This window comes from Polypterus senegalus, chromosome 8, assembly GCF_016835505.1.
Source record: "Polypterus senegalus isolate Bchr_013 chromosome 8, ASM1683550v1, whole genome shotgun sequence".
In the NCBI taxonomy this organism is placed as follows: domain Eukaryota; kingdom Metazoa; phylum Chordata; class Cladistia; order Polypteriformes; family Polypteridae; genus Polypterus; species Polypterus senegalus.
Window position 1 is genome coordinate 31095038 of NC_053161.1, and position 25105 is coordinate 31120142.

Sequence of the window (25105 nt, forward strand, 5' to 3'; positions counted from 1 at the left end):
CATTCCATTGACTATTGCCACGCAGACCACTATTGGAGAATTAGGAATTACTGCAAACCGAAGACTGTCTAATAAATGTGCAATGGTTTGTTGCAATAAGGTCCAAGCTGAGGGCATTCCTAAACCCAGTGAGGCAGGTGCCTAACAACATGTCTCCAGCAAGTAGGGTCTTAAACCAACTACTTTTTGGGTAGTCTAAGTCAAAAGAGAGAGGGAGATGCATGTGATTTAAAATGTTTTTGAACTTGACATTAGACCATATACTGAAACCAGGAGATTTTCAGATATGTCAATTAACCTAACCAGTATATCTTAGAGAATGGAGAAGAAAAACAGGTTATGTTCAACATGAAATAAACGATGAAGACGATAGATGAAGACTACAATGGCACTATTTAACTAATCATGCATCCTTTAAAGGCATTCTGTTTAACCCTAATTTATCTAGCTGTGCACAGTAACAGGCTTAATGTATATGGAATCAGTCTTTATATTCATTGTTAATTAGAAGGACCTGCAGCATTTTATTCACTTGATTTTTTATGTCAATTAATGACAAAAAATCATAAATACTTTAATATCCTATTCTATAACCTATTAATGAAGTTTAAGGACGTGAACAATTTTTAAAGTTTGTGAAATATAATTTTAAGTTCAACTTAAATGATTACATTAACATTTATGGAAGTAAAACATGAACTGTAATCAAATAAAGTTAAAATGGTTAACTGGCCTTCCAGTAAAAACATAAAGGTGCAAGTGCATGATAATTTCTACACTTACCTGTACTAACACCACAAATATAGTCAAACAGCTGGTAAACAGGCTTTCCTGTTAGCTCCTCCAATTTATACAAAGTCTGCAGCGCAACTAAACCTCTGTGAAAAATGAAAAGAAAGAAATGTAAAAATGGCAAGTATTTGGTGTGCTGGCATTTCATTTTTATTGGAGATTAAGTAGTAACAGGGGGTATTCTGAGAAGCTGGATCTTTTACTAACACTAAAGTTGCATTCTGTAGTAACTTTTATAGATATAAGCAATAGGGAAAGTGATGAGCAGTGAACACAGAATTAGAGGAAGAGGTTTTAGAGGGAGTGACATGCTGGTACAGTCGTAGCACTACTGCCTCATGGCAAGGAAGGCAGAGTTCCTATCCTGGATGCACCCTGAATGGAGCTTGAACGTTCTACCACGTCTCATGAATTTTTCCCCAGGTGCTCTGGCTTCCATCATCAGTCGTGTAGGTTAGGTGGACTGGTGATGCGAAATTGGCACATGTGTTTCTTAACCCTGTGATTAACTTGTATCCCGTCCAGGGACTATTACTGCCTTCTCTCTAATTCTTACTGGGATGGGCTCCAGCTTTTCTGAAACCCTGATCTGGATAAGTGGGTTTAGAAGATAGATGAATATTTTATAGATACATACATGAAGACCACCATCCTCTTCCTAACACACACAGGTAATTTGAGCAAAAAGAGGGCATTTTAAATCTGAAAGATCTGCTTAAATTTAAAGTGTAATTCAGAAGGGAGATTAGATTTTCATTTTATATAAGTGGAAGTATCCAGTGTTGCCCGGGAACAACAAAAACTCAATACAGCAGCTAAAAACAATATTTAAAATTTTACCTTTTTTGTTGTTCTAGTATTTCCAGATATTTATAAAGGGGAATTTTTCATTTTTACACATCTGTTTTCACCAAAAGTAAATTAGGGAGTGAAAATAAATATCAGAGAGTTTGTAGAGCATGCTGGGGCACACATTAGTGTGCGTGTGAAGTCCTCTTTTAGCTACGATTGGCAGTAAGTAAAATTTAAATGTAAACATCCAACTGACTGAGTAGCATTTAATACTAGAATATTATAAAATGTTTGATGAGAATAGGCCATTTAGTCCAACAAGACTTACCAATTCTATCCAATTAACTCCTCTAAAATAATATCAAGTTGAGTTTTGAATGTCCCTAAAGTGCTACTTTCTACCACACTACTTGGTAACTTATTTTATGTGTCGATGGTTCTCTGTGTGAAGAAAAACTTCACAACATTTTACTGTTAACAAGTTTCCAACTGTATCCCTAAATTATTGTTGAACTTATTTGAATATAATAACATGGATCCAATGTACTAATTTCTCTTATAATTTTAAACACTTCAATCATGTCACCTCTTAATCTTTGTTTGTTTAAACTTAAAATGTTCAACTCCTTTAAACTTTCCACAAGTCATACTCTGCAGTCATGGAATCAGCTCGCTGTGAGATTGTTCTAGTGCTGCTATGTATTTTTGGTACCCTGGAGACCAAAATTGTATGCAGTACTCCAGATGAGGCCTCACGTGTGGGATTACAAAGTTTAACCATAACCTCTTTTAACTTGTACTATACATATCATGTTATATATCCTAACTTTCTGTTAGCCTTCTTAATGGCTTCTGAACACTGTCTAGAAGGTGATAGTGATGAGTCCACTTCAAGTCATTCTTATAAGCAGTTCTTACAATAAATTTCACCTACCATAAACCTGTCCAAGCCAGTATGCTATCCATGTTCCTCAATAATAATTCAATGTATTCTGGATTATCTGACAATCCACCTTGTTTTGTATCATCCATAAACTTAACCAGCTTATTGTCTGTATTCAGATCATTTAAATGTATAAAAATGCTGCAGTGGTAGCATGGATCCCTGAGGTACGCCACTCTTAACATTATCCAATTATAATAAGGTTCCTACCACCATAATCCTCTGCTTTCTGTATTTTCAAAATTCCTGTACCCATCTATGCACTACACCTTGAAATCCCACTTTTGTTTAACGTCCAACCTCTCTTATAGGACCTTGTCAAATGCTTTCTGAAAATCCAGAAAAATAGTATCATATGCACCAATCTGTTGCTTCATTTAAAAATTCCAGCATATTAGTAAAACACAACCTCCTGCATGATGAATGTTCCCTCAAACACTTTTCTTGCCATGTGCTGCTCAATCTTCTCCTTAATAATTCCTTTCTTTAATTTACCAGTGACACACATTACGCTTACTGGCCTATAGTCGCTTGGATATGCCTGAAAACCGTTTTTTATATAATACAATATTTGCAACTTTCCAGTACTTAGGAAGTTCTTCAGTGGACAATATCTTTCAAAATATGTCCTAACTATTTTCAAAATGTGTCAAAGGTTTATATATGTACTGTGATGTATGGCCGGCTGTTCATCCCGGCCAATACCCCCACGCCGCCAGGTGGAGTCCTCCCTGCAGTATGGAGGTGCCCCGAAGACCAGCAGGGCATTATGGACATTGGAGTCTTTATTCAAAGCCCTGCTGGATATCATGGGGTCCGCCAGGAGTCACTGCAGGGAGGCCCAGAGACTATTTGCCTTACGCCCAGGAAGCACGTCATAGTCACATGGACAAAGAGAACGATGTGCTTCCTGGGTGAAGAAAAAAGGATTTTTTGTCTGACCCGGAAGTGTTCCAGGTCACATGGACAGAGAGGGTGAAACGCTTCCGGGTCGAGGAGTATAAAGAACTGTGGGAAATCCCAGACGGACGAGCTGAGTTGGGAGGCAGGGTGGCTAAGCGTCTGGGAGTGGAGGATTGGTTATTTGAGTATTGTTTGTTTATTTGAGAATTGTGGAGAGGAGCGTGCTTTGTGCACATTATTATTATAATAAATAATAATTGGACTTTTTATCTGGTGTCTGAGGGTACAAGGGTGCGAGAAAATCCTAAACTGTAACAATACTTAATAACCTCCTTAAGCACTCAATGATGAATGTTGCCTAGTTCTGGTGATTTCTTCTAAGCAGTTTTTCTACCTCTACAATTTCCAAAACACTATGCATCTACTTAGTAGTCCATGTAACTGCTGGAAGATTATCCACTTGCTTACATGTAGAAACTTCACAAAAGTGCAACTTTGGAGGGATTTCCCATTTCACTGTCTGTATATTCTATATAATTCCCCCTTTACTGTTCCTGATGCACTTCACCTCCTATTTTCACCTCCTACTTCTTGCCCAGCCAGGTGGCCATTATGAAAGGACTGCATGACTAGACACATCTGGGTCAAAACACTTGGCAATCTTCATCCTTACTGGGAACGAGGAATAATGGATGGACTGGGTGAAAGTGGATGCTGAAAGTGGTTTATTCCGCTGCACAGAAGGTGGCAATGTTCCTCTAGGCTTATTCTAGTTAGGACACCTGCAGGGTTGCATAGGAATTGGAGTGTTGTTGCCTCCAGAGTGTACTGCCAGGGGAGGATAATACTGGTTTCCACATGACCCAGAAGTGCTCCCAACAGGCAGTAAAGTGACACTGGAAGCATTTCCTGATCTGACATTAAAAAAGAGCTCACCCCAGGGAGTCAACTAGAGGAATGGAAGGAGGTGAAGGAGACCATTTATTTGTTTATAATTGGGGGATTTGTGGCTTTTTGCACTTAAACCTAGGGTTGAGTTGGAGGATAGTATGTCTGGGGTTGTGGGTTGATTCAATATGTAAAACATTTTTAAAACTGTTCCACTGCTCCCTGTCTCTCAACACACCTAAAAGCTTTTATATAAATACCAACCCCCCATTTCTTTTCAGTCAATCCTTCCTAAAAATGTTTATTCATCTATGCTGTATTCCTCTCTGTTTTGAGACGGTATCTCTGGGGATTACTGTGAATATATATATAGACTGGGACATAAAAAATCCAGACTAAATTTGTAGTGAAGGTCAGTCAAAGGTCAAAACTGGAAGAACAAAGAAAGTGCAGGGCAAACCAAAAATCAAAGTCAAAAATGAGTTAACTTGACCTAATTTGATCAAATCTAATTATGACAAAAGATTTGTCATTTATACGACTGAGGAATAATGCTACCTATGCACCATTTGCATATTTATAGTGAACTTCTGCTGACATCACCTAGGCGGTGACCGTAGTTTTGTAACATGTCTCTGTTCATTGTGTCAAAAAAGTAGATAAAAATGGTTCAAGACCCCTAGAAATAGATTCTCCATGATAAAAAAAAATGATACACTGACAGACAAAAAAATCCCCATCTTTGTCATTAAGCTACATATATATTATAATCTTCTTGTATAATACGCTACCGTGGCTGTTTGTTTGTCTGTCCAGGATTTTAAATCACCTGTAGCTCGCAAACCATTTGAACTATTGACCTGAAATTTGGTACGTATGGTATGTACTACATGACATCTACTATCCGCTTTCGGGGTTGATGATTGACCTCCAAGGTTATTCCTCTTTTTATTTTATTTTATTATATTATCGACTCTCAGCAGTGGCCGGCTGGCCGGCCGTGCGGTGCATGCATACAGGCGCCATTCTCATCCCTTCCTCTTCATATCTTAAATCATTCTTGAGCCAGATTTAAGACTTAAGTGTGAGCTTAAGTGAAAAATTAAGGAAAACGTACTAAGTAATTGCAACACAAAATCTGACTTAATCAGTTTTAATTAACACAAAAAGATGCCAACGAAAGAAGAGAAGAAGCCCAGGAAGCAGCAAATGCATCAACGTCTGAGCAAACGAATGCTAAATGTACAGAGAAAGAGAAGGAAAGCAAGCAATGTTTAATGTGTTACTTAATTTACTTTGGTAGTTTACCTTTGGTATAGAACAGTGGTCTCAAACTCCAGTCCTGGAGGGCCTCAGTGGCTGCAGGTTTTTATTCTAAACCTTTTCTTAAATGGTGAACTGGTTTTGCTTCTAATTAACTTCTTTTGAATTTATTTTAATTGACTTGCTCTTGCAGACTCACACCCCTTATTTCTTTTTCCTTAATTAGCAGCAAAACAGCAATGAGATACAAAATGAGCCAAAACATGACCAGTAAACTGTATCCCTCATACAATATCTGAAAATAAAGAAAGGTGGAGGTCTCAGGATTGCTGATCTTCTCAGGTCTCTAAAACATTTTAGCAGTGCTCTTAGAAAATGGAAAATCAAAATGTCTGCTATTGCACAATGAGAGTAGCAACAAACCATGGAATTAAAGTAAAGTTTAATTAACAACAAGACCTGGGGCCTCATGTATAAACGGTGCGTACGAACAGAAATGTTGCGTAAGAACTTTTCCACATTCAAATCGCAATGTATAAAACCTACACTTGGCGTAAAGCCACGCACTTTTCCACGGTATCTCATACCTTGTTGTATGCAAGTTCACGTATACATCTCAGTATTTTAGTTATTCAGAGCTGTAATATCATGAATGTAATAGATTCTGTGTCCAGTCGGAGGAAGAGAGCCGGTTTAAGAAGCAAGTAGTGATTCACACACATAGAGCACATAGAAGATCATATACAAAACAAAGCATTTAACGTGCTACTTTAATTACGATGTGATTTGAGACACTGGTTAATTAAACGATTTTAAGATGAAGCTTATGATGTTCTACTTTAATGACAAAATAAACTACATGATTAAAGTGGAAATTTCGAGATTGAAGTTGACATTTCGTGCTTTTTCCCCACTGTGTGCCTTTTTTTCTCTGTACCCTAATAAGCTTTCATATAACACTCAGACAGTGGGCTACAACTCGCCTTTTCACGGCGACTTTGATATGTGACTTCTTTTTTATTTCCGGCACTGTGCGACTTTTTGAACGTGAGCTTTCAAGTTTCTCCAACACACTATGTCACTCGATCAACTAACTATACCATGGTTTAATTAAACAAATAGTATGTTTTTTCTTTGCCTCCACTTGGTATTCGCTGAAATTCTTATATTTTCCCCCCGTGCTTTTCCCATTGTCTTTTCACAGAAGGCTGAGCTTAAGGGCAATTTATATTGATTTGCATATTCAAAAAGGGCATAATTGTAGGAGGAGTTGGGACGTTACATAAAGCGTGCACGAGCGTTACTTTTCACGCTGACCGGGATTTATGTAGCGGAAGAACGTGGAAGTTGAGACGCACAGATTCCTGCATCTGGATTTTTCTGTGCGTAAGCACATTTCGGCTTTTGTGCTTACGCCATGTTATAGTGCGAATTCTACGCACGACGTTATACATGAGGCCCCTGGTGCCTAATTAAGCAACTGGTTGAAGTGCAATTGGTTGGACTTTGAGGCCCTGACTTAGTTGGTCTTCTGTTGGCTCACTCACTTCTCACTTTATTTCTGTTTGGGTGCCATTTAAGGAAAGAAACGGAGCAATTCTAGAGAACAAATCTCAAAAAACAAGTTAATTAAAATGAAAGAAAATGGAGTTCATTAGAAACAAAAGCGGGTCACCAATTAAGAAAAGGGTTAGAATGAAAACCTGCAGCGACTGCGGCCCTCTAGGACCAGAGTTTGAGACCACTAGTCTAGAAATTAATTTGCTGTACATATTTTCTATGTTACTGCTGTTCAACTCATCATGTAAAGAACTAAACCTGGCTCATCCTAAACTCCATGGTCCCCCATTCCCTAGTTTAAACAATCCATGATTAACCTACTAATATGCATCCACAGTATATTGTTGCCACTCCAGTTCACATGTAATCTGTCATGGAGGAACAGGTCTTGTTTGTTTTAAAAGGAATCCCAATGCCCTATAATCTAATACATTTCTATTTGACACAAAGGTTTGAGCCACATATTAAACTATTTAATTTCCTCATTCTCACCTGGACTGGCACATGCCTCAGGTAGAGCTGTGAAAGGACTATCTTTAGTTCTGCTCCTCAGCTAATTATTTAAATTTGGACTGCAACGATGACAGCCTGTCCTTATAGATGTCATTTGTTCCAACATTGGCAATGACAACTAAGTCCACACCAGTTCAGACAAGAAACTGAACTATCCTTCTGGAGCAAACTTCTGCCGCGTAAAGACTGTATTCACTCACTATCACAACCTCTCTCTTTCTAATGACTAGTTTTGAGTTGACCCGTTGGGGTTTCTTATACCTGCCTACCACCTCAGAATTATCAGCATCATAATCTCTCTCTGCCACGTCCTGAAAATAGAATAATACTTGAAATTCTAGGGTTGATACCCCTGGACAGTGTGCACTCTTTTCCTTGTGCCTACATCCAACTGTGACCCAATTATCTATGTCACTTTGGTTTAGAGTCTCCTTTTGTACCATCCTAGGGGAGTACTCCATCTCCATAACCACATTTGGGCCAGGTCCACAAATTCACTACTACAATGCAGGCCAGTCATCTACTCCTCCAGTTCAGTAACGCTGAGCTTGAAGCATTGGATCAGCTGCCATCTACTGCAGACATAGACACCCTCCAAAAAGGATCCAATATCAAAGGGCTTGCTTTGTACTGGCCTTATTTTTAGAGTTTGGATTTGAACAACTTAACTGCTCAACTCCTTTAAAATAAATTATCAAACTTAAGAAATTAATATCTGTTTAAGTACCTACTGCAGTTGTTTAACATAAGTATGATCCTTAAGCTCCTGTAATAATCTCCCTTCAGCATCAGTGTATGAATACTCCCTTCTCCATTTCTAATATGAGTGCCATACACTGCTCTATCCAATTATTCTTTATATATCTTAATTTCCTTCCACTATGGAATTGCAGTTACTCTTTACAACTCTTACACTACATCACAGGTCATTTACTCATTGACTTACCACCTTCTGCAGCTGCTTTCTCTGCTCTTTGTCCCATACAACTACAGATTTAAACACAATTACCTTTTTCAAGTACTTAGCTACCTTTGTTGCTGTGTGGGCAATAAAAAAGGAAAAAAAAAAACCTTCTAAAGGGGATAAAACTACAAAACAATCCTGAACAGCTCTAGAGTGGCACTCAAAGAAAAAAATTAGAAGTAAAAGTAGTATTTTAATTAACTCTCATCTGCTGACACATTATACCAATTCATGAAGGTATACATCTTACAGTTTGCTGATACTGGTTAGCAGTATAAACAATATAAAGCAATTTATTCAACAAACACAACATTATAACATTATCAAATTATTTAACACCATTACCTATCTAAACTTGTATTTCAGTCATTGTGCATCTGTCATTTTTCTCTTCAACCACGAAAGGGAAAGGAGACATAGGGCATACACAAGAAAATATACACCGCACACCATCTTAGAATGGAGAGTTTCTACCATTGATTTTTCAAGTATGTGTCCACCAGACCATTTTCACGAAAGATTAATACTACATTCTTCAGTATCACAGTTTTTCTTTTTTTTGGTGTGAATGTCTGTGATAAATATTTGGCAGGAATAATGCTGAAGTTTGGATAGCTGCTAACAGTTCACAACTGACTTAAAGCAGAATTATTAATGATTCATTTATTATTTTTCTCGCGTAAAGCTTGTCTCTAAAAACTGAAAATGACAATAAACAGATTGTTTTGATTTACTTTTTAAAACATTTAATTGTCATGTATAGGGTTAGTTTAGAATTTTTAGTTCAGTCATAGTTCTTTAACCACATGTTATATATACACATTTGCCATTTGAAATTGTGTTCTAAAGTTATCGTTTCCTACAAATTAAATAAATATATATATTCCATTCAAGTGTTTTATAGCTTTATGGGGTACAGAAGACTTACCAAATACATTCATTTTTCAAGCTAAAACAGTTTCAAGTATTAATCCATGTTTTGTAATTACATACATACTGTAAAATAACTTATACACGTCATTTGTGAACAACAAACACCAGTATTATCAGATTCAGTTATGTTAAATGAAGACCAATTGTGCATGCTAGTTCAGCTCTTTTCACAGTGACAGTAAAGTGTTCATGTAGCATGGTTGGTTGTGTTTTGATTTTGGTATTTATGTGAGAACACACAAAAAAAAACAGATTCTTGCCTCAAAAACATGGTACTAGGAATATGCAATGAAAAGATTATTTTGTGATCCCTTTTGTTGTCACAAACATCCTTTGTAAACACAAGAAGGCTTGTTTTCTTTTATTGAAATTCAGTGATGACATATTTGGTACACTTTTATGCTTTTATTCTCTGTTGAAGCACTGTGCTCCATAAAACAGCAGGACTGGCTATGTACTTTTTTAAAATCTATGGAAAGCACTAAACTTTAGAACACAGGTTTGCATGATAAATGCATATACACTCACTGGCCACTTTACACCTTGCTAGTACCAGGTGGGAACCCTTTTGTCTTCAGAACTGCCATAATTCTTTGTGGCATAGATTCAATAGGTCCATATTGACATTATAACATTATGCAGTTGCTGGAGATTTGTTGGCATCACATCCATGATGTGAATCTCCTGTTCCACCACATCCCAAAGGTGCTCTATTTGGATTGAGATCTAGTGACTGTGAAAGCTATTTGGGTGCATTGAACTCACTGCCATGTTTAAGAAACCAGATTGAGATGATCTGAACTTTGTGACATGGTGTGTTATCCTGCTGGAAGTAGTCATCAGAAGATGGGTACACTGCGGTCATAAACAGATTGACTTGGTCGGCAACAATATTCAGGGTAGGCTGTGGCACTTAAATGATGCTCACTTGGTACTAAGGGGCTCAAAGTGTGCGAGGAAAATATCCCCCACACCATTACACCACTACCACCAGCCTGAACCATTGATACAAGGCAGGATGGATCTATACTTCGTGCTATTGATGCCAAATTCAGACCCTACCATCCAAATGTTGCAGCAGAAATCAAGACTCATCAGACCAGGCAACGTTTTTCCAATTGTTCAATTTTGGTGAACCTGTGCAAATTGTAATTTCAGTTGCCTGTTCTTAGTTGACATGAGTGGCACTCAGTGTGGTCTCCTTCTTCTGTAGGCAATCTGCTTCAAGGTTCAGACATGTTGTGCATTCAGAGATGCTCTTCTGCATGAGTTACTGTTGCCATTGCTATCAGCTTGAACTAGTCTGGCCATTCTTGTCTGACCTTTGGCATCAACAAGGGATTTTCACCCACAGAACTACAGCTCACTGGATATTTCCCCTGTTTTGGAACATTCTCTGTAAACCCTAGAGATTGTTGTGCATATAATTCACGGTAGATAAGCAGTTTCTGAAATACTCAGACCAGCTCATCCAGCACCAAAAACCATGCAATGTTCAAAGTCACTTAAAGTAACCTTAACTCCCCATTATTAGGCTCAGTTTGAACTTCAGAAGGATGTCTTGACAATGTCTATATGCCTAAATGCATTGAGTTTCTGCCATGTCATTCGCTGATTAGAGATTTGCATTAACAAACAGTTGAACAAGTGTACCTAATAGATTGGCCAGTGAGTATATAGCATGAAGAAATGTGAAGAAGTTATATTGACTTGAAAAATGCCAAACTTATCTTTTATGCACAAAACTACCAATTAAGAATTTACTATTATAGTACCTCAGATCTGTCTGCATTCTGCACCTAGAAATGACAAATACCCCTTCCGATTTTCATAAAATATCTATATATGTATCCACTGTATACAAAAACCTACTTATCATTTTATTCTAGAAACAAATATGTTGCAGAAAGGCTCCTAAGAACATCTTTCCCTCTCATCTTTGAAATATACACAATGTAGTATATAAACAAAGTAAAAAAATAATGAAAAAACAATAAGCTATTAACATTTATTAATATAAAGATGGCCACATGATGAAGCATCTCATATTTTTCACTATATGCAATGATCACTACATAATTCTCCCGACATGTGTTAAGAAATGGTACTGATAAAAGCCTATACTTTAGATTAAAATTCCAGTAAAACAATTAAAGATAGAAGGACAGAAACAGAGTAAGATATTGAAAATTATGATGAACCTGTTAATGTGAAAATTGAATGTGTGAAGGCGCAACAAATCAAAAGGGTAACATAAAATATGGAATTTTCCCCATGAAATTAAGACTAATAAATCATTTAATATTTTACATATAACCAATAAAAACCTAATTCAACTCAAAATTTAAGAAACAATACCTTGTTCCTCCCCCATCAATAGAAAGCACTCGAATGCCATTGCCCTTCACTGGGTCCGCATATCCTACCAATGAAAGGGCTTCTCTGACTGCAGCTTGAAGACTTTCATCTGCATTTTGTCTCAGACGTAGCAAGCACGGTATTATTTTCTCCTATGAAAAGAAATCACAATAATTAAAATGATTCCAGGATTAAAAGTCTTAACTGAATGATGCAGGTTTCTGCCATCAGTAACAACTTAATTCGTCCATCCTAATTTGACAAAATCAAATCTAATTTTGGAAAGGTAAAATAAGAAAGAAAATATACAAAAACAAAAGAAAGAAAAGTTCTCTTAAACTGCATTTAAACCATTTGCTAATGCTGCCTGAAACAGCTCCAAAGTTTTTTAACCCCTTTTCAGTTTTGGAGATTTACTTCTACAATTAAAATGTATTGGTTTCTTTATTTAGTTGAGCTGAAATTTATAAATTTTCTTTTTCCTCCACTTGACCAGTGTCATAAAGCACAACAAAAATGTTTCTGAAAATGGATTCAGATTAGTTTGTTGGTATTAACCACCAATACTCAGCAAAACAGGAACAAAATGATGACATCAGATTGTCAGATAAATTAAGAATTGGCTATACTCCTTAAGGGTTTACATTCGTCTTACACCCACCAGGATCATAAGGCTTATCAAGATGTACTCATGCTCTCAGGACATCATGACATAAAGGTGTGAGTAACACAAAGTTCCTGTATCTCTACATTTTTTTTCTACCTGCCTTGCCAAACTCTGAAGATGCCTGTCCTTGTTCAGGACAGAACTCTACAATCCGGCCAGACACTTGTAAAATATCACAGGATGCATTGTTGTTAAAAAACAGTCACTAATAGAACTGGCTTGCTCAAAAATTGAAGACAGCAGAGATGCGAAGAGGCTGGAGCATAGCATGCCCGAGGGTTGAGGGTGGGCGAGTGATGCGAGCAGGGGGCAAAGCCTCCTAGTATATGAAAAAATTAAAGCAATAACAGCTTTTCTGCTCCCTGGTGTCTTAATACATGGAACTACTACAATGTCTACCAATAGGAAGTAACTTATCTCATTGCCATACATTCATAATCTCTGTCTTTTATTTCTAAGCCAATGAATTTCGTTGGCTTCTCTTTCTTTTGCCTGGAAATTGTTACATTTAGGAGTTGAAAATCTGCCTGATGGTTTGTGGTGACATCTCACACCACTACCCAAATGCTCTTTGGAGGCTTACAAACACTGCCTCTGTTATAATTTGTTAATCACATTTGGCATATTATGCTAATTATTATTATGGACTATCTGTAACCCATTATCATCCACTTAAATTAATTTAAAATGTTTTTTAATAGAAAAATAAAGTTCTTCAGCTCTCTTCCATAGTTGTAAATAAGGCTGTGGCACACCTAAGGCAAGTTAATAAAGTATAATTTTATGTAAACGTGTACACTACACTGCTGAGGATAGAGTCAACATCTCACTATTCACTCCTACTGTCTCACAGAACCCTAATATGCAAGGTCAGCCTTTTTCTGGAACTGTACCCGTGCAGGGGACCCCCCTGGAATAATGAGCATAAGATTATCTGTATGCTGCTGGATCCTTTCAGAGACAGAGACAATCCTTTCCTGTTACTTATAACTGACTGTAAACTCCCAGATGTTTATTCTCTCCAGGGATGCTGCTTACTGGATTTTTTTGCTTTCTTTCCTCCATTGTTAACATGTCCATATCTCAAAAATAATATTCATGGACATATACTGTTAGGATCCTTTCATTCAGTTTGAAATTGCTGTATATTACTATGTATTTTAACAAATGTGTATCTTTATGTATGTGCATTATGTAATTAGTACTTTGTAAAGTCTGCGATTGTGTTTTGCCTGTGAAGTTGTTATAGTGCTATGAGCCTGCACTCAGTGGAGAGCACTACACAAAAATAAAATTAACTGAATTGAAGTGAACTTCCAGGTGTGTGCTTCCTAAGCATTTCCTGTGTTAATTTTGCTTTCCAAATAATTTGAAAGCTGTATGAAAAAATAGGGAGACTTAAATTTGAATAACTAATTTTAAAACGTCCAATTATCATTTCAGCCCATCATTTATGTCTGTTTCATCTGTGTATAGCAACTTTGATTACCGGAAACAATTAACTAAACCAAGATACGGTATTGTACCTCATGTTCTTAAATAGTATAATGATGAGTAAAAAATTGTAAGTGAATATTTTTTATTTTGTCCAATTAGTAAAATGGAGGGAGTTTTTCTTCATTAGGCGGATTGTATTCTAGGTAGTACATATTTGTTATGACAACAACTTTATTTTTAAATATCTTACAAGTCATTCATAAGAACCACAGAAAAAAAAGCACATGGTTCAGTTTTGTTTGCTATTAGCTGTTGTGGGTGAAGAAGAGACATTCAATGATCCAGTGCACAAGGAATGATCCAAAACGTACTGCAGTTGTTTAAGTAACCATTTACCATGCACTAAATCTTGCAATAGCTAAGCTCCGAGGTCCTTTGGCATTGATGCCAAAACCAAGGAAAGCAATACTAGCAATGAAGATTTTTCACAGTCACAGTCTATAAAACAAACGCTGAGTCACATGCAAAAAAAAAAAAATACAAAAAATGCTTCCAATTTAAAAAGCCAACAATTACAGTGGGGACAGATATAAAAAAATTATTAAAAAAGACAGAGTCTGAATGACACTCAGCTGGACATGATGGATGAAGAATAATACTTGCAGCTTATTCACTTATGTAAGAGAAATTTGAGAATAAAAGTTGAGTAAAATGAATAAAATTTAAATGTGTAGTGAATAAGTTTGGTACCTAACTTGATGTAGTCAAAAATATGCTAACACTGTGTACTGTACAGTTATTATACTGTAGTTATAATTATATACAGGATGAGTCAAAATTATTTTAACATTTGAATGATGGAAAAAAATATTCACAAAACATACTTTATATGTGCAAGATGATTTACAGGAATGTCTCAACCTGTTCACCATCATGTTTAACACATGTACCATATGTGGCACATAAACTGTCCAGAAAAATTGTATATAAGTACAGTATATACATAGCAGTACCATTAGTGTTAATATAATTTTGACTCATCCTGTACAAAACACTACTATTGAAAGGATGATAACCTTAAAAAACCAATGTAAAGTCTTTCAAATAATGGGGTCAGACTCAAAAGAAAAACAAAATGAAAATATGTTTGGAGTTTTTGGAAATTTCAGAGGATTTTGATCTTAAAAATTCTTTGAAATTCATGTTGTAATTCAATATACTGGATAACCTGAAGGTTGAAACCTGTGAAATGTTATCTTTGAATTTTCAAAATTACATTTAATAAACATCAAGGAAAAAATATATATTATTTCATACCAGCCAAATTTCAAAGTTGCTTGTGTATGTTACAATAAACCCACAAGTACTCAAAAATAATAATAGAATTTTTACTTTACTAAGAATGTCTGCTTTCAAATAAATCATATGTTTCCATGTTACCTGCTCTCTTTCATATGTAATTTGCACAATGTATATACCAAGGTGAGCAGTGTGTCATAGCTGAGTAAATATGCCACATACAGAAAAAAAAACTCAGACCATCAGATAGCTGAGTTTCACTCCTTTCCATTGACAGGCAGACAGACAGGCTTTTATGTGAGAATCAGATGTGGTCAGATCTGTGCAGCTGTATTGCAGGTATTTATTTAGAGACACTGACATTAGAATAGATCAAGGCCAGCTTGTTGTGTCCACAAATCGAACATGCTATTTGAAGTTTGTACATTTCAATGTCCCTCTGTTTAAGGCACCAGCATTCTATGGTCAGAATGATTCATTCATTAGAATTTTAGTACAAAGCACCTACCCCAAAGGCTGTAAAAGCCAGTTTTCAGCCACTTATTTCCCTTGCTTTTAAATGGAAGCTCTAAAGCCCCAGTTGGTGCTGACTTTATAACTGAAGTGTGAAAAAGTGTAATAAATTATTTCATCTTCCAATAATTCCCTCCCATGTCTTGCATGCCTTGTTAACATAATTTCAGTACCTGTCCCTTTAAGATTCTCTTCATGTCCCTGATTTTAGTCATCCAACCATCCATTATCCAACCCGCTACATCCTAACTACAGGGTCATGGGGGTCTGCTGGAGCAAATCCCAGCCAACACAGTAGGCAAGGCCGGAAACAAACCCCAGGCTGGGCGCAAACCCACCGCAGGTCACACACACACACACACACACGCACACACCCACACACCAAGCACACACTAGGGACAATTTAGGATCGCCAATGCACCTAACCTGCATGTCTTTGGACTGTAACCGGAGCACCCGGAGAAAACCCACGCAACAGGGAGAACATGCAAACTCCAAGCAGGGAGGACCCAGGTCTCCTTACTGCGAGGCAGCAGTGATACCACTGCGCCACCGTGCCGCCTTATCTGATTTTATAAATGTTTAATCTTTATAGACTTTACATAATTTTATTATAACTAAAAGATGTGTGCTGGAAAATGGCATTGGTCAGGGTGCCAGTGCCAGGATGACAAACTCTGTAGTCATGTCTGAAATTCTGAGGAGGGTATGGTCACATTTCAAATGAAGAGAGCAGTTACAACTACCAAAAGAAAACTTCATTTTCACTTTCAGTCATAATAAACTGTGTAGTAATAATGAACACTCACTTCTACAATTTGGTATTATTAAATCAGTCAGGTTCTTTATTTAATTAATTGATATGTCATTATGCTGTTCATAATCTTTGCCAAAACAACACATACAGTAATATAATTGTATCTGTGACTTCCTCCAACATTTACCTTCTTAAGAGATTCAGTGCTATGAAACAATCCAAATAAGAGTCACTGATACGCAAAAGTTTTTCCAAATCTATGAAACCTATTAATTTTATTCCTACCTACAGTGTTGTCATGAATTTGTTAGATAAGTGCTAAATACACTGAGTTCACGTTGTTTAAGTAAGTGAAAAGTAGGGATGCTGCAATCAGGTGTTTTACAAACAATTGTGATCGACGTTTTAATGCTACTAGAATTGTCCGATTCCAATACTAATTCTGAATTTTCTTCTGTATCCCTTTAAACCTTTTTTACACTTACATAACCAGATGTGTAGAACCCTTCTGTTCTACATTAAAGTGTTATCCTTCATAGTGTTTAATTAAGGTGTATACCTCTGTCCAGATGCTAAGGTTAATTTATGTGTGTGATTTATCATAAATTACATGATTTGTTAAGGCATTTCTTTTAGCCTTAAATTTAGTATTATACTTTTGGTTAATTCTTTCTTTTATTTTATTTAATGCTTTAGTATATCCCTCTATCCCTCTAGTAAAAGCCCTCTTTAAAGCTCGCTCAGAATACTATTCTACATTAATAGATAGCAATAATAAAAATCCTTGGGTACTGTTTAGAACAGTGGCTAAATTAACAAATGGCAATTCAGATCAACAGTGCAAAATACCATCAGATATTAGCAGTACAGACTTTATGAACTTCTTCAATGAGAAAATTAAAAATATAAGATCCCAGATCTCAGCATCACAGTACAAACCAAATACTAGCTTAGCAGACCCTGCGCACATTGCATTCAGCACTTTAGTAATTTTAATCCTGTAACTCACCAGGAAGTCTTAACTTTAATTACTAAAATGAAGCCCACTACTTGTTCCCTAGATCCAGTGCCAACAAAACTAGTAAAAAGTGCAATGGATGTTCTTGCAGCGCCTATTCTAACGGTTATCAATAGTTCATTACTGCATGGCACCGTACCTGATGCACTAAAAGTGTCAGTCATTAAACCTTTACTTAAAAAGTCAGACCTAGACCCACACATACTAAATAACTATAGGCCTATTTCAAATTTACCATTTCTCTCTAAAATACTAGAAAAAGTAGTCATCAGTCAGCTTCAGTCACACCTTACGCATTACAATTTATTTGAGAAATTCCAGTCTGGCTTTCGCACTGGTCATAGTACAGAAACGGCACTAACACGGGTTGTAAATGACATTCTGATATCCTCTGATGAAGGAAATTCCACTGTAATTATGTTGTTGGACTTAAGTGCAGCATTTGACACCATTGACCATTCTATTTTACTGCACAGGCTAGAAAACGATGTTGGGCTTACAGGCCCGTGCTCGCTTGGTTCAGTTTTATTTATCAAATCGATTCCAGTATGTACAGAAATGTGCAGACAGTACTCCATCATTATACACAGAAGTTCAATATGGTGTCCCGCAGGGCTCAGTACTGGGACCTTTACTGTTTTCACTTTACATGCTTCCACTGGGATCTCTCATTAGGAAACATAATGTTAATTTTCACTGTATGCAGATGACACCTAGTTATACCTTTCATTTAAATCAAATGAAGTTTCTCCGATGTTGTCTTTAATTAGTTGTGTTAGTGAATTAAAGGAATGGATGAATGAGAACTACTTGTCTTTAAATACAGATAAAACAGAGATGTTAATTGTTGGAGGGAATGACGCTGATCACAGCAATATTTTGTCGTCATTTAACTCAGTTGGAATCCCAATTAATTTTACTGAATCAGCCCGCAATCTAGGAGTTATCTTTGATTCTAGCATGTCATTTAAAGCACATATTACAAAGTCTTCCAAAACATGTTTTTTCCATCTTAAAAATGTTAGGAAATTAAGGTGCTTTCTAAATAAACAGGATTGTGAGAAATTAATTCATGCATTTATCTCTAGTAGGATTGACTACTGCAATGCGGTGTTCACTGGCTGTTCAAACTGTTCTTTATACAGCCTCCAGTTAATCCAAAATGCGCTGCAAGAATTATTACAAGAACAAGAAAATATGAACACATAACTCCAGTTCTTAAATCTTTACACTGGCTCCCAGTTAAGTTTAGGGCAGATTTCAAAATCCTCCTTTTAACATATAAAGCATTAAATGGCCAAGGTCCGCTTACTTGTCTGAACTTATCATGACTTACAAACCTGAGCACATTAAGATCTCAAGATGCCGGTCTGCTTAGGATTCCAAGGATTAATAAAATAACAGTGGGAGGTCGAGCTTTTAGTTACAGGGCCCCTAAACTGTGGAATGGTCTTCCTGCTTCCATAAGAGATGCCCCTTCAGTCTCAGCCTTTAAATCCCGGCTGAAGACTCACTACTTCAGTTTAGCATATCCTGACTAGAGCTGCTGATTAACTGTACATACTGCATCTCTGTTGTTAGTCATTAGCACTATAACATAAGTAACATGATAATTATATTTGAATACTAACCCTCACCTATTCTGTTTCTTTTCTCGGTATCCAAATGTGGCAATTGGTGCCACGGCCCACCTGCCAAGTTGTTTGCCTGCCTATGGTAAAGTCATCCCTGATGGAGGATCACAGGAATCATGGGAAAGAGGGTCCTTTCATCGGAGCAACGTTTCAGCCGTGGCATGGCCAAATTGGGAGGCAGCTAGATGGATGAGGTCTCCAGGACTCTAAAAATATCCAAACCTAATTATGTCATATCATCTACTGTTAAACCATACTTCTAAAATTTTTATTATTATGCTGTATTAAGGAATTGTTCTGTTCTGTGTATTGTATTGACCCCCTACTTTTGACACCCACTGCACGCCCAACCTACCTGGAAAGGGGTCTCTCTTTGAACTGCCTTTCCCGAGGTTTCTTCCATTTTTCCCTACAAGGTTTTATTGGGAGTTTTTCCTTGTCTTCTTAGAGAGTCAAGGCTGGGGGCCTGTCAAAAGGCAGGGCCTGTTAAAGCCCATTGTGGCACTTCCTGTGTGATTTTGGGCTATACAAAAATAAACTGTATTGTATTGTATTGTATTGTATTGTATTGTATTGTATTGTATATCCTGTGTTTATTTGCTTATTGTTCTATGCATAAACTATTTGTATTATTTTGTTTTAAGCACCTTGAGCCTGTGCTATATAAATAAAATGTATTATTACTATTATTTATTATTATTGCATATGACATAAAAGCAAAAAAAACACTTCTCATAATTACAAGCTGTCATATTATTTAACTTCTGTGATACTTATCTGAAACAAAGCATAATTAACAAAAGGTAGTTTTCAAGTAGTCTAAAGCAGCAACAAAAATATATATATTCTCACACATTGATTCAATTAATTGATATTGGCAGTTAAACAAATGTAAATATAATTGCACTACAGTTTTTTGCTGTTGATTACTATGCAGTAATATCAAATTTGTCTTTACCTTTTCTTCTTTTCCTAATTGAAAATGTGAGCTGTTGTACTAAACATGTGCTAGCTCACTGTCTTGCTCACAGACAGACAGAGCACTGTGTAATAGGGAGACAGACAGGCAGAGAAGTCACTAGATATATAAATAAACAGGGAAGGCACATGTATTGAAAGAAAAAAAGATCAATATGTGCGTTGCTCTTGCTGCACTGAATAAGCTCACGCGGTCTAATCCCCCATCTGACTCTAAGTAACAGCCCAAGTACATGTGCCTTCCCTGTTTATTTATATATCTAGTGACATCTCTGCCTGCCTGTCTCTCTATTACGCAGTGCTCTGTCTGACTGTGTGCTATGGATCTTAAAAATAACAGTTATAAGGACACTAGTTCATGTTAATTGCAGCCTCAATTGTTAAAAAATATTTTAAAAGGAGCATCCCACATGAAAATATAACGACCTCATTAACTGCCAGTGCATACCAATTTATAAATTTTATGTCCGTTTGAGGTTAAAAAGAAAAAACACTTTCTCCCAAACTGGGAATCGAACTCGGGTCTCTGAGACATGACAAGCCCCCTGCGCTGTGAGTCAGCAAATCTTACCGGTACACCACAGAAGCTGTTGTATCATTCTTGAACCTTCTGTCAAAGTTTTTATTTGATCTTTGGACTTCAGGCTTCACACATTTTATAGTTTATGCCTACTTTTTCTAACATTATTACTAAAATATGAAAAAGTTTCTGTTTTAACAATACATTTACACAGATTACTGTAGAAACGGAACACACATGAAATGCATGTGTTCCAAATAACAATCTATTTTTTCCACTCTAAAACTCCACTTCACTCCCAGATAATCAATCAATGCATGAGCTGGGAGAAGTTTGTGCACATTCTAAGTCGGTGGGGGGATGGAATAGCCGGCTGCTTGCAGCTTGTCTTTATCAGCGCATTTACACGACAAAGGACGCTGGCGAAGAGGTGCAAACGATTTTATGGTGGGCCAGATCTACGAGTTTTTTCGTAGACTCTGGTAATTCCAGTGTTAGAGAACAAGATAAAAAGGTCTGAATTCATTAAAGCAGCTTTTCTTTCCATTTTGTCTAATTTCACAGAACGAATCCTCCAATTATGTTTTCTCAAATTTATTACTTCACTTTCTTTAATGTAAAAGCCAATATTCTAGACTACTCTCTCTGCTGAAGTATGTCTTGTTGTTCAAGGTTTACATGAAGTACTCTTAGCAAAAAAAGACACGTGCACAGGCTTAACTACAGGAATACCATACATGATGGAGCACTGCAACTGAACTATCATAAAGCTTTAAAAAGCACATGCTGAAAAATATCATTTTTCAATATTGGCCATTTTACCAACTGATCTAGTCTTTTGTAGTGAAAATAGTCAGATTTAGATTGGATAGGTGGGATGGTATGGAAAATGTAAATAAAAATAATGCAGTGATTCTTAAATTTGCGTTGACTTTTATTTCATTGTAGACAGTATGGTATTTCATGTTTTGTCAGATCAACTTAATTTCATTTGTTAGCATACATCCATTACTGCATTTCAGACCTGCAATACATCCCAAAAAGAGTTGGGGCCAGTAATGAGGTACAATAATTAAATAATGATGTGATTTCAAACAGGTAATGTCATCACTAGTGAAAATGTTTCTTTTGTCCTAAGGTGCTGGGCCTGGCTTAGGGGCAGAGAAATGTGTCCCATGCACCACTACGTAATGATTCTGGTCATAGAACAATAAAGGAGAAGTTTATGTGAATGAACTCTGATAAAATGCAACTGTTGCAGTACAATAAATACATCACTTGAACAAAAGCTGGATAAACCAAGATGCTAAAATTCACTTAGAAAGGAAAAAAGTCACAGGTTCAGAAGACTGCTCAACAGAATTTTTTTAAAAATCAACCTGGTTAATTTACCATTATAATGTTAGCTATGTTAATGTTTGTAGAAACTACAGTTGGCAAATTTTTTATCAAAAAAACATTGCAAGCATAAGTCACTATACATTTCAAAGAAGAATAAAGACCCTTGGGGTGTACAGACAGATTGATCTACTGTACTGGCTAATGACATTAAGATCCTATTTAACACTTTAGGTAAGAGAACAGAGAAGAGAATGCTCCATTCCATAATATCACAAAATCAAATTGGATTTGATGAAGCTAAACATCTATTGGTTAATAATCAATGATTGTTTGATGCATTTTATACACCTGTGATACTCAAAATATATTAGAAGATAATCTGACAACTCCCTCTTCATATTGCATGTATTGAAGTTATACTCAAAAGATCAAATAAATAAATGATTGATACTTGCCTTTACAGCTACACCTCTAGTTTCAGGAAACTCCAAAAGATGATAACTCAGCTCCTCCACCCTGTTGATGTAGATTTGAATATCTGATGTCCTCTTTAGTGCTTGAACTAATGCTCTTGTTCTGTTATCCACACTTACTCTTGCAATAATCTAAATAAAATATAAACAAATGACATACTCATGACTTCATTGAAAGTTTAAAGCTATACAATTAGAACAATGTCCTCAATTCAAGAGTGCATTGTACAGGCCCAATATTCTTACATTTCTTAATGCAGTATAACTTTTCAGTATTTTGGCAACAGCACTGTACAATTGCAGCTTCTTTTTCTACTCTAATAATTTCCCTTTTTCCCATTTTCATTTACTGAGAAATAAATACTGAGTAAAAATTCCAAACTGATGGTAATCCAAGGCAAATAAAACTTAGACTAAAGTCTTGTTATGCAATAGTGCAGAGCTGAGTAATGAATGTCAGGATAAGACTCTAGATAACATAGAAACATTACAACTAGTACATGTTACAGAAGCCTATATAGATAGCTGCTTAAATGCACTTGCAAAGCAGAGATAAATACTTAGAGAAAATATAATTGTACAGATTGCACTAAAATATGAAACAGTTACATTTTAAATTTAACAAAACAAATTTAATTTAAATCATTTTTAAGCCTTTTTCCAAACTTTGTTATTTCAAAAGTTTCAAAAATTGTCACATCTGTGCCTGTATTTATCAACTGTCTTAGAGAAGGAAAACGGTCCTAACTGACTCAAATTTCTCAGAATGATGCAAATTTGGTCCAACTCTTAGGACTAAGAGTAAAAGCATTTTATCATTTTTTCTATCTTTGAGAAACTACTCCTAAATTCACCAGGATTTAGGAGAGCTTGTGAACAGTCTTAACTTGCAAAGAGCTGCCAGAAGTTGGCGTTCTTCTGGGGAAAGGCTGCATGTTTTGGAAACCCTGGACAACAAAAAACTTGTTATTGATTTGACAGAGACGGATTAATATGGATAATAAATTTTGTGCAATACATGATATATCCATAATTGTAAAGAAGCCATGAGCTGTCAGCCACAGGGAAAATGCAACTTTGCAATAGAAATAATTTCAATCACATTGCTTGTCTAACCACTACGTAACATTATAGCAACTTGACATAAAAAATGTCAGCACATATTACGAAATATTCTAAGTAAATGGTAAATAATTATTTCACTGATATAAAAGTAAAAATACTAACTAGTAAAACAAAATGTAGCATTATTTGCATACTTCTAACACCAACTAATAAGTGCTATGGCAGCGGTTTCTCATACATTGCACTGTACCATGGTAGTGAGGCAGAAGTTAAAGGAACACTTCACTCAAAAAAATGATGGAAGACAGAACCCTTGACCACCAAATGAGGGGTTAAAGGGTCAAAATTTTTTTTTTTGAGTTGCTAGACTCACTTTCCATCACTGTGTGAGGATCTCAACAATACAGGGGATCCTTGGGGTAGAACTGTTGCTTTTTCAGATCAAGAAGAGCTATTTTATGGTGGTCAGGCATGCAGTCAGAATACCTCATGTGTGCATTCCACAGGAGGTATACAAGGCTCAGCCCACTTGAAGAAAAGAGGGAATTATATCTCTTCAGTAGCCTAGGAACATAATTTTTTTAAGTATGGGTGGCCTGTGCTTCCCAGCTCAGTATGCTGCTGCAGTGATCCTCATCAGGATAAGTAAAAGTGAAAATAATGCTAACATGATGATGAAAAAAGTATCAAGGTATTTATTGTGACTTTCTTATAGTGGTTGCCTGTTTTGTTCATGGCCAAACTGTTACATAGAGTTATGGCTCCAGATTTAGAGTTCAGCAAATCTAAAATAAATAATATTGAATGACTTTCTTAACTATAAACTAAGATATCTACTTTGATATGTAAATCATTTTACTTTACATTTAAACAATTAATTTAGCCATCTATCCATCCATCCATCCTCAATCAACTTAGCTTAATCCAACAATGAAGGAGCACCAGTAGGTAGTTCTGCAAATGGTATATCAATATTGACAACTAATATTCTTTCACTATACTTTGCAAAAAATGAAAAGCATTGAACACAAGTGTTTTACAATTACCAAATTTTCACCTCACAGTCTGACAGTCAGTTTAAACTGACTGGTACCAATTCTGTGAGCACCCCACTGCCGGAGAAAATATCTATAAGCATAGACACAGAATGTTAACTCACTACTGGGCACTCAATGTTGAATAATAACATATGCATGAAAAAACAGTCCAAAAAATAGTATTTACTGACAATGCCTTTGACTCACATAGTGATTCATTTGTATTGTTAGCAAAACTGCTAGACATGGGCTGCTAATTGTGCATTTAAAAGTTAATACTTAACTAATAATATGATTGAAAATTTTGTATTCTAAAGTCAGCAGTTGCCTAAAATTGCAGAGAGCAACTGTTGTAAATTGTGTTTATGTAGTCTGAACTCGAGCTGGTGACACTGAACTTTGGAACTTTAAGTCAGTAACCTACTGAAGCAGTCCTTTTTTGCATTTACATAACAGA

At 36.2% G+C, this 25105-nt stretch overlaps 1 protein-coding gene across 1 annotated transcript in view; it reads right to left on the bottom strand.

Annotated features, from left to right (window-relative positions):
• Nucleotides 1–25105, bottom strand: part of pnpla8 (patatin-like phospholipase domain containing 8) — an 80136-nt gene that overhangs the window by 44752 nt on the left and 10279 nt on the right. The window contains exons 3-5 of the mRNA XM_039760937.1: nucleotides 22529–22678; nucleotides 11910–12061; nucleotides 784–878 (exon numbers count right to left, since the gene is read on the bottom strand). Coding sequence (XP_039616871.1) covers nucleotides 784–878; nucleotides 11910–12061; nucleotides 22529–22678 — 397 coding nt within the window. The remainder of the gene's footprint in view (nucleotides 1–783; nucleotides 879–11909; nucleotides 12062–22528; nucleotides 22679–25105) is intronic.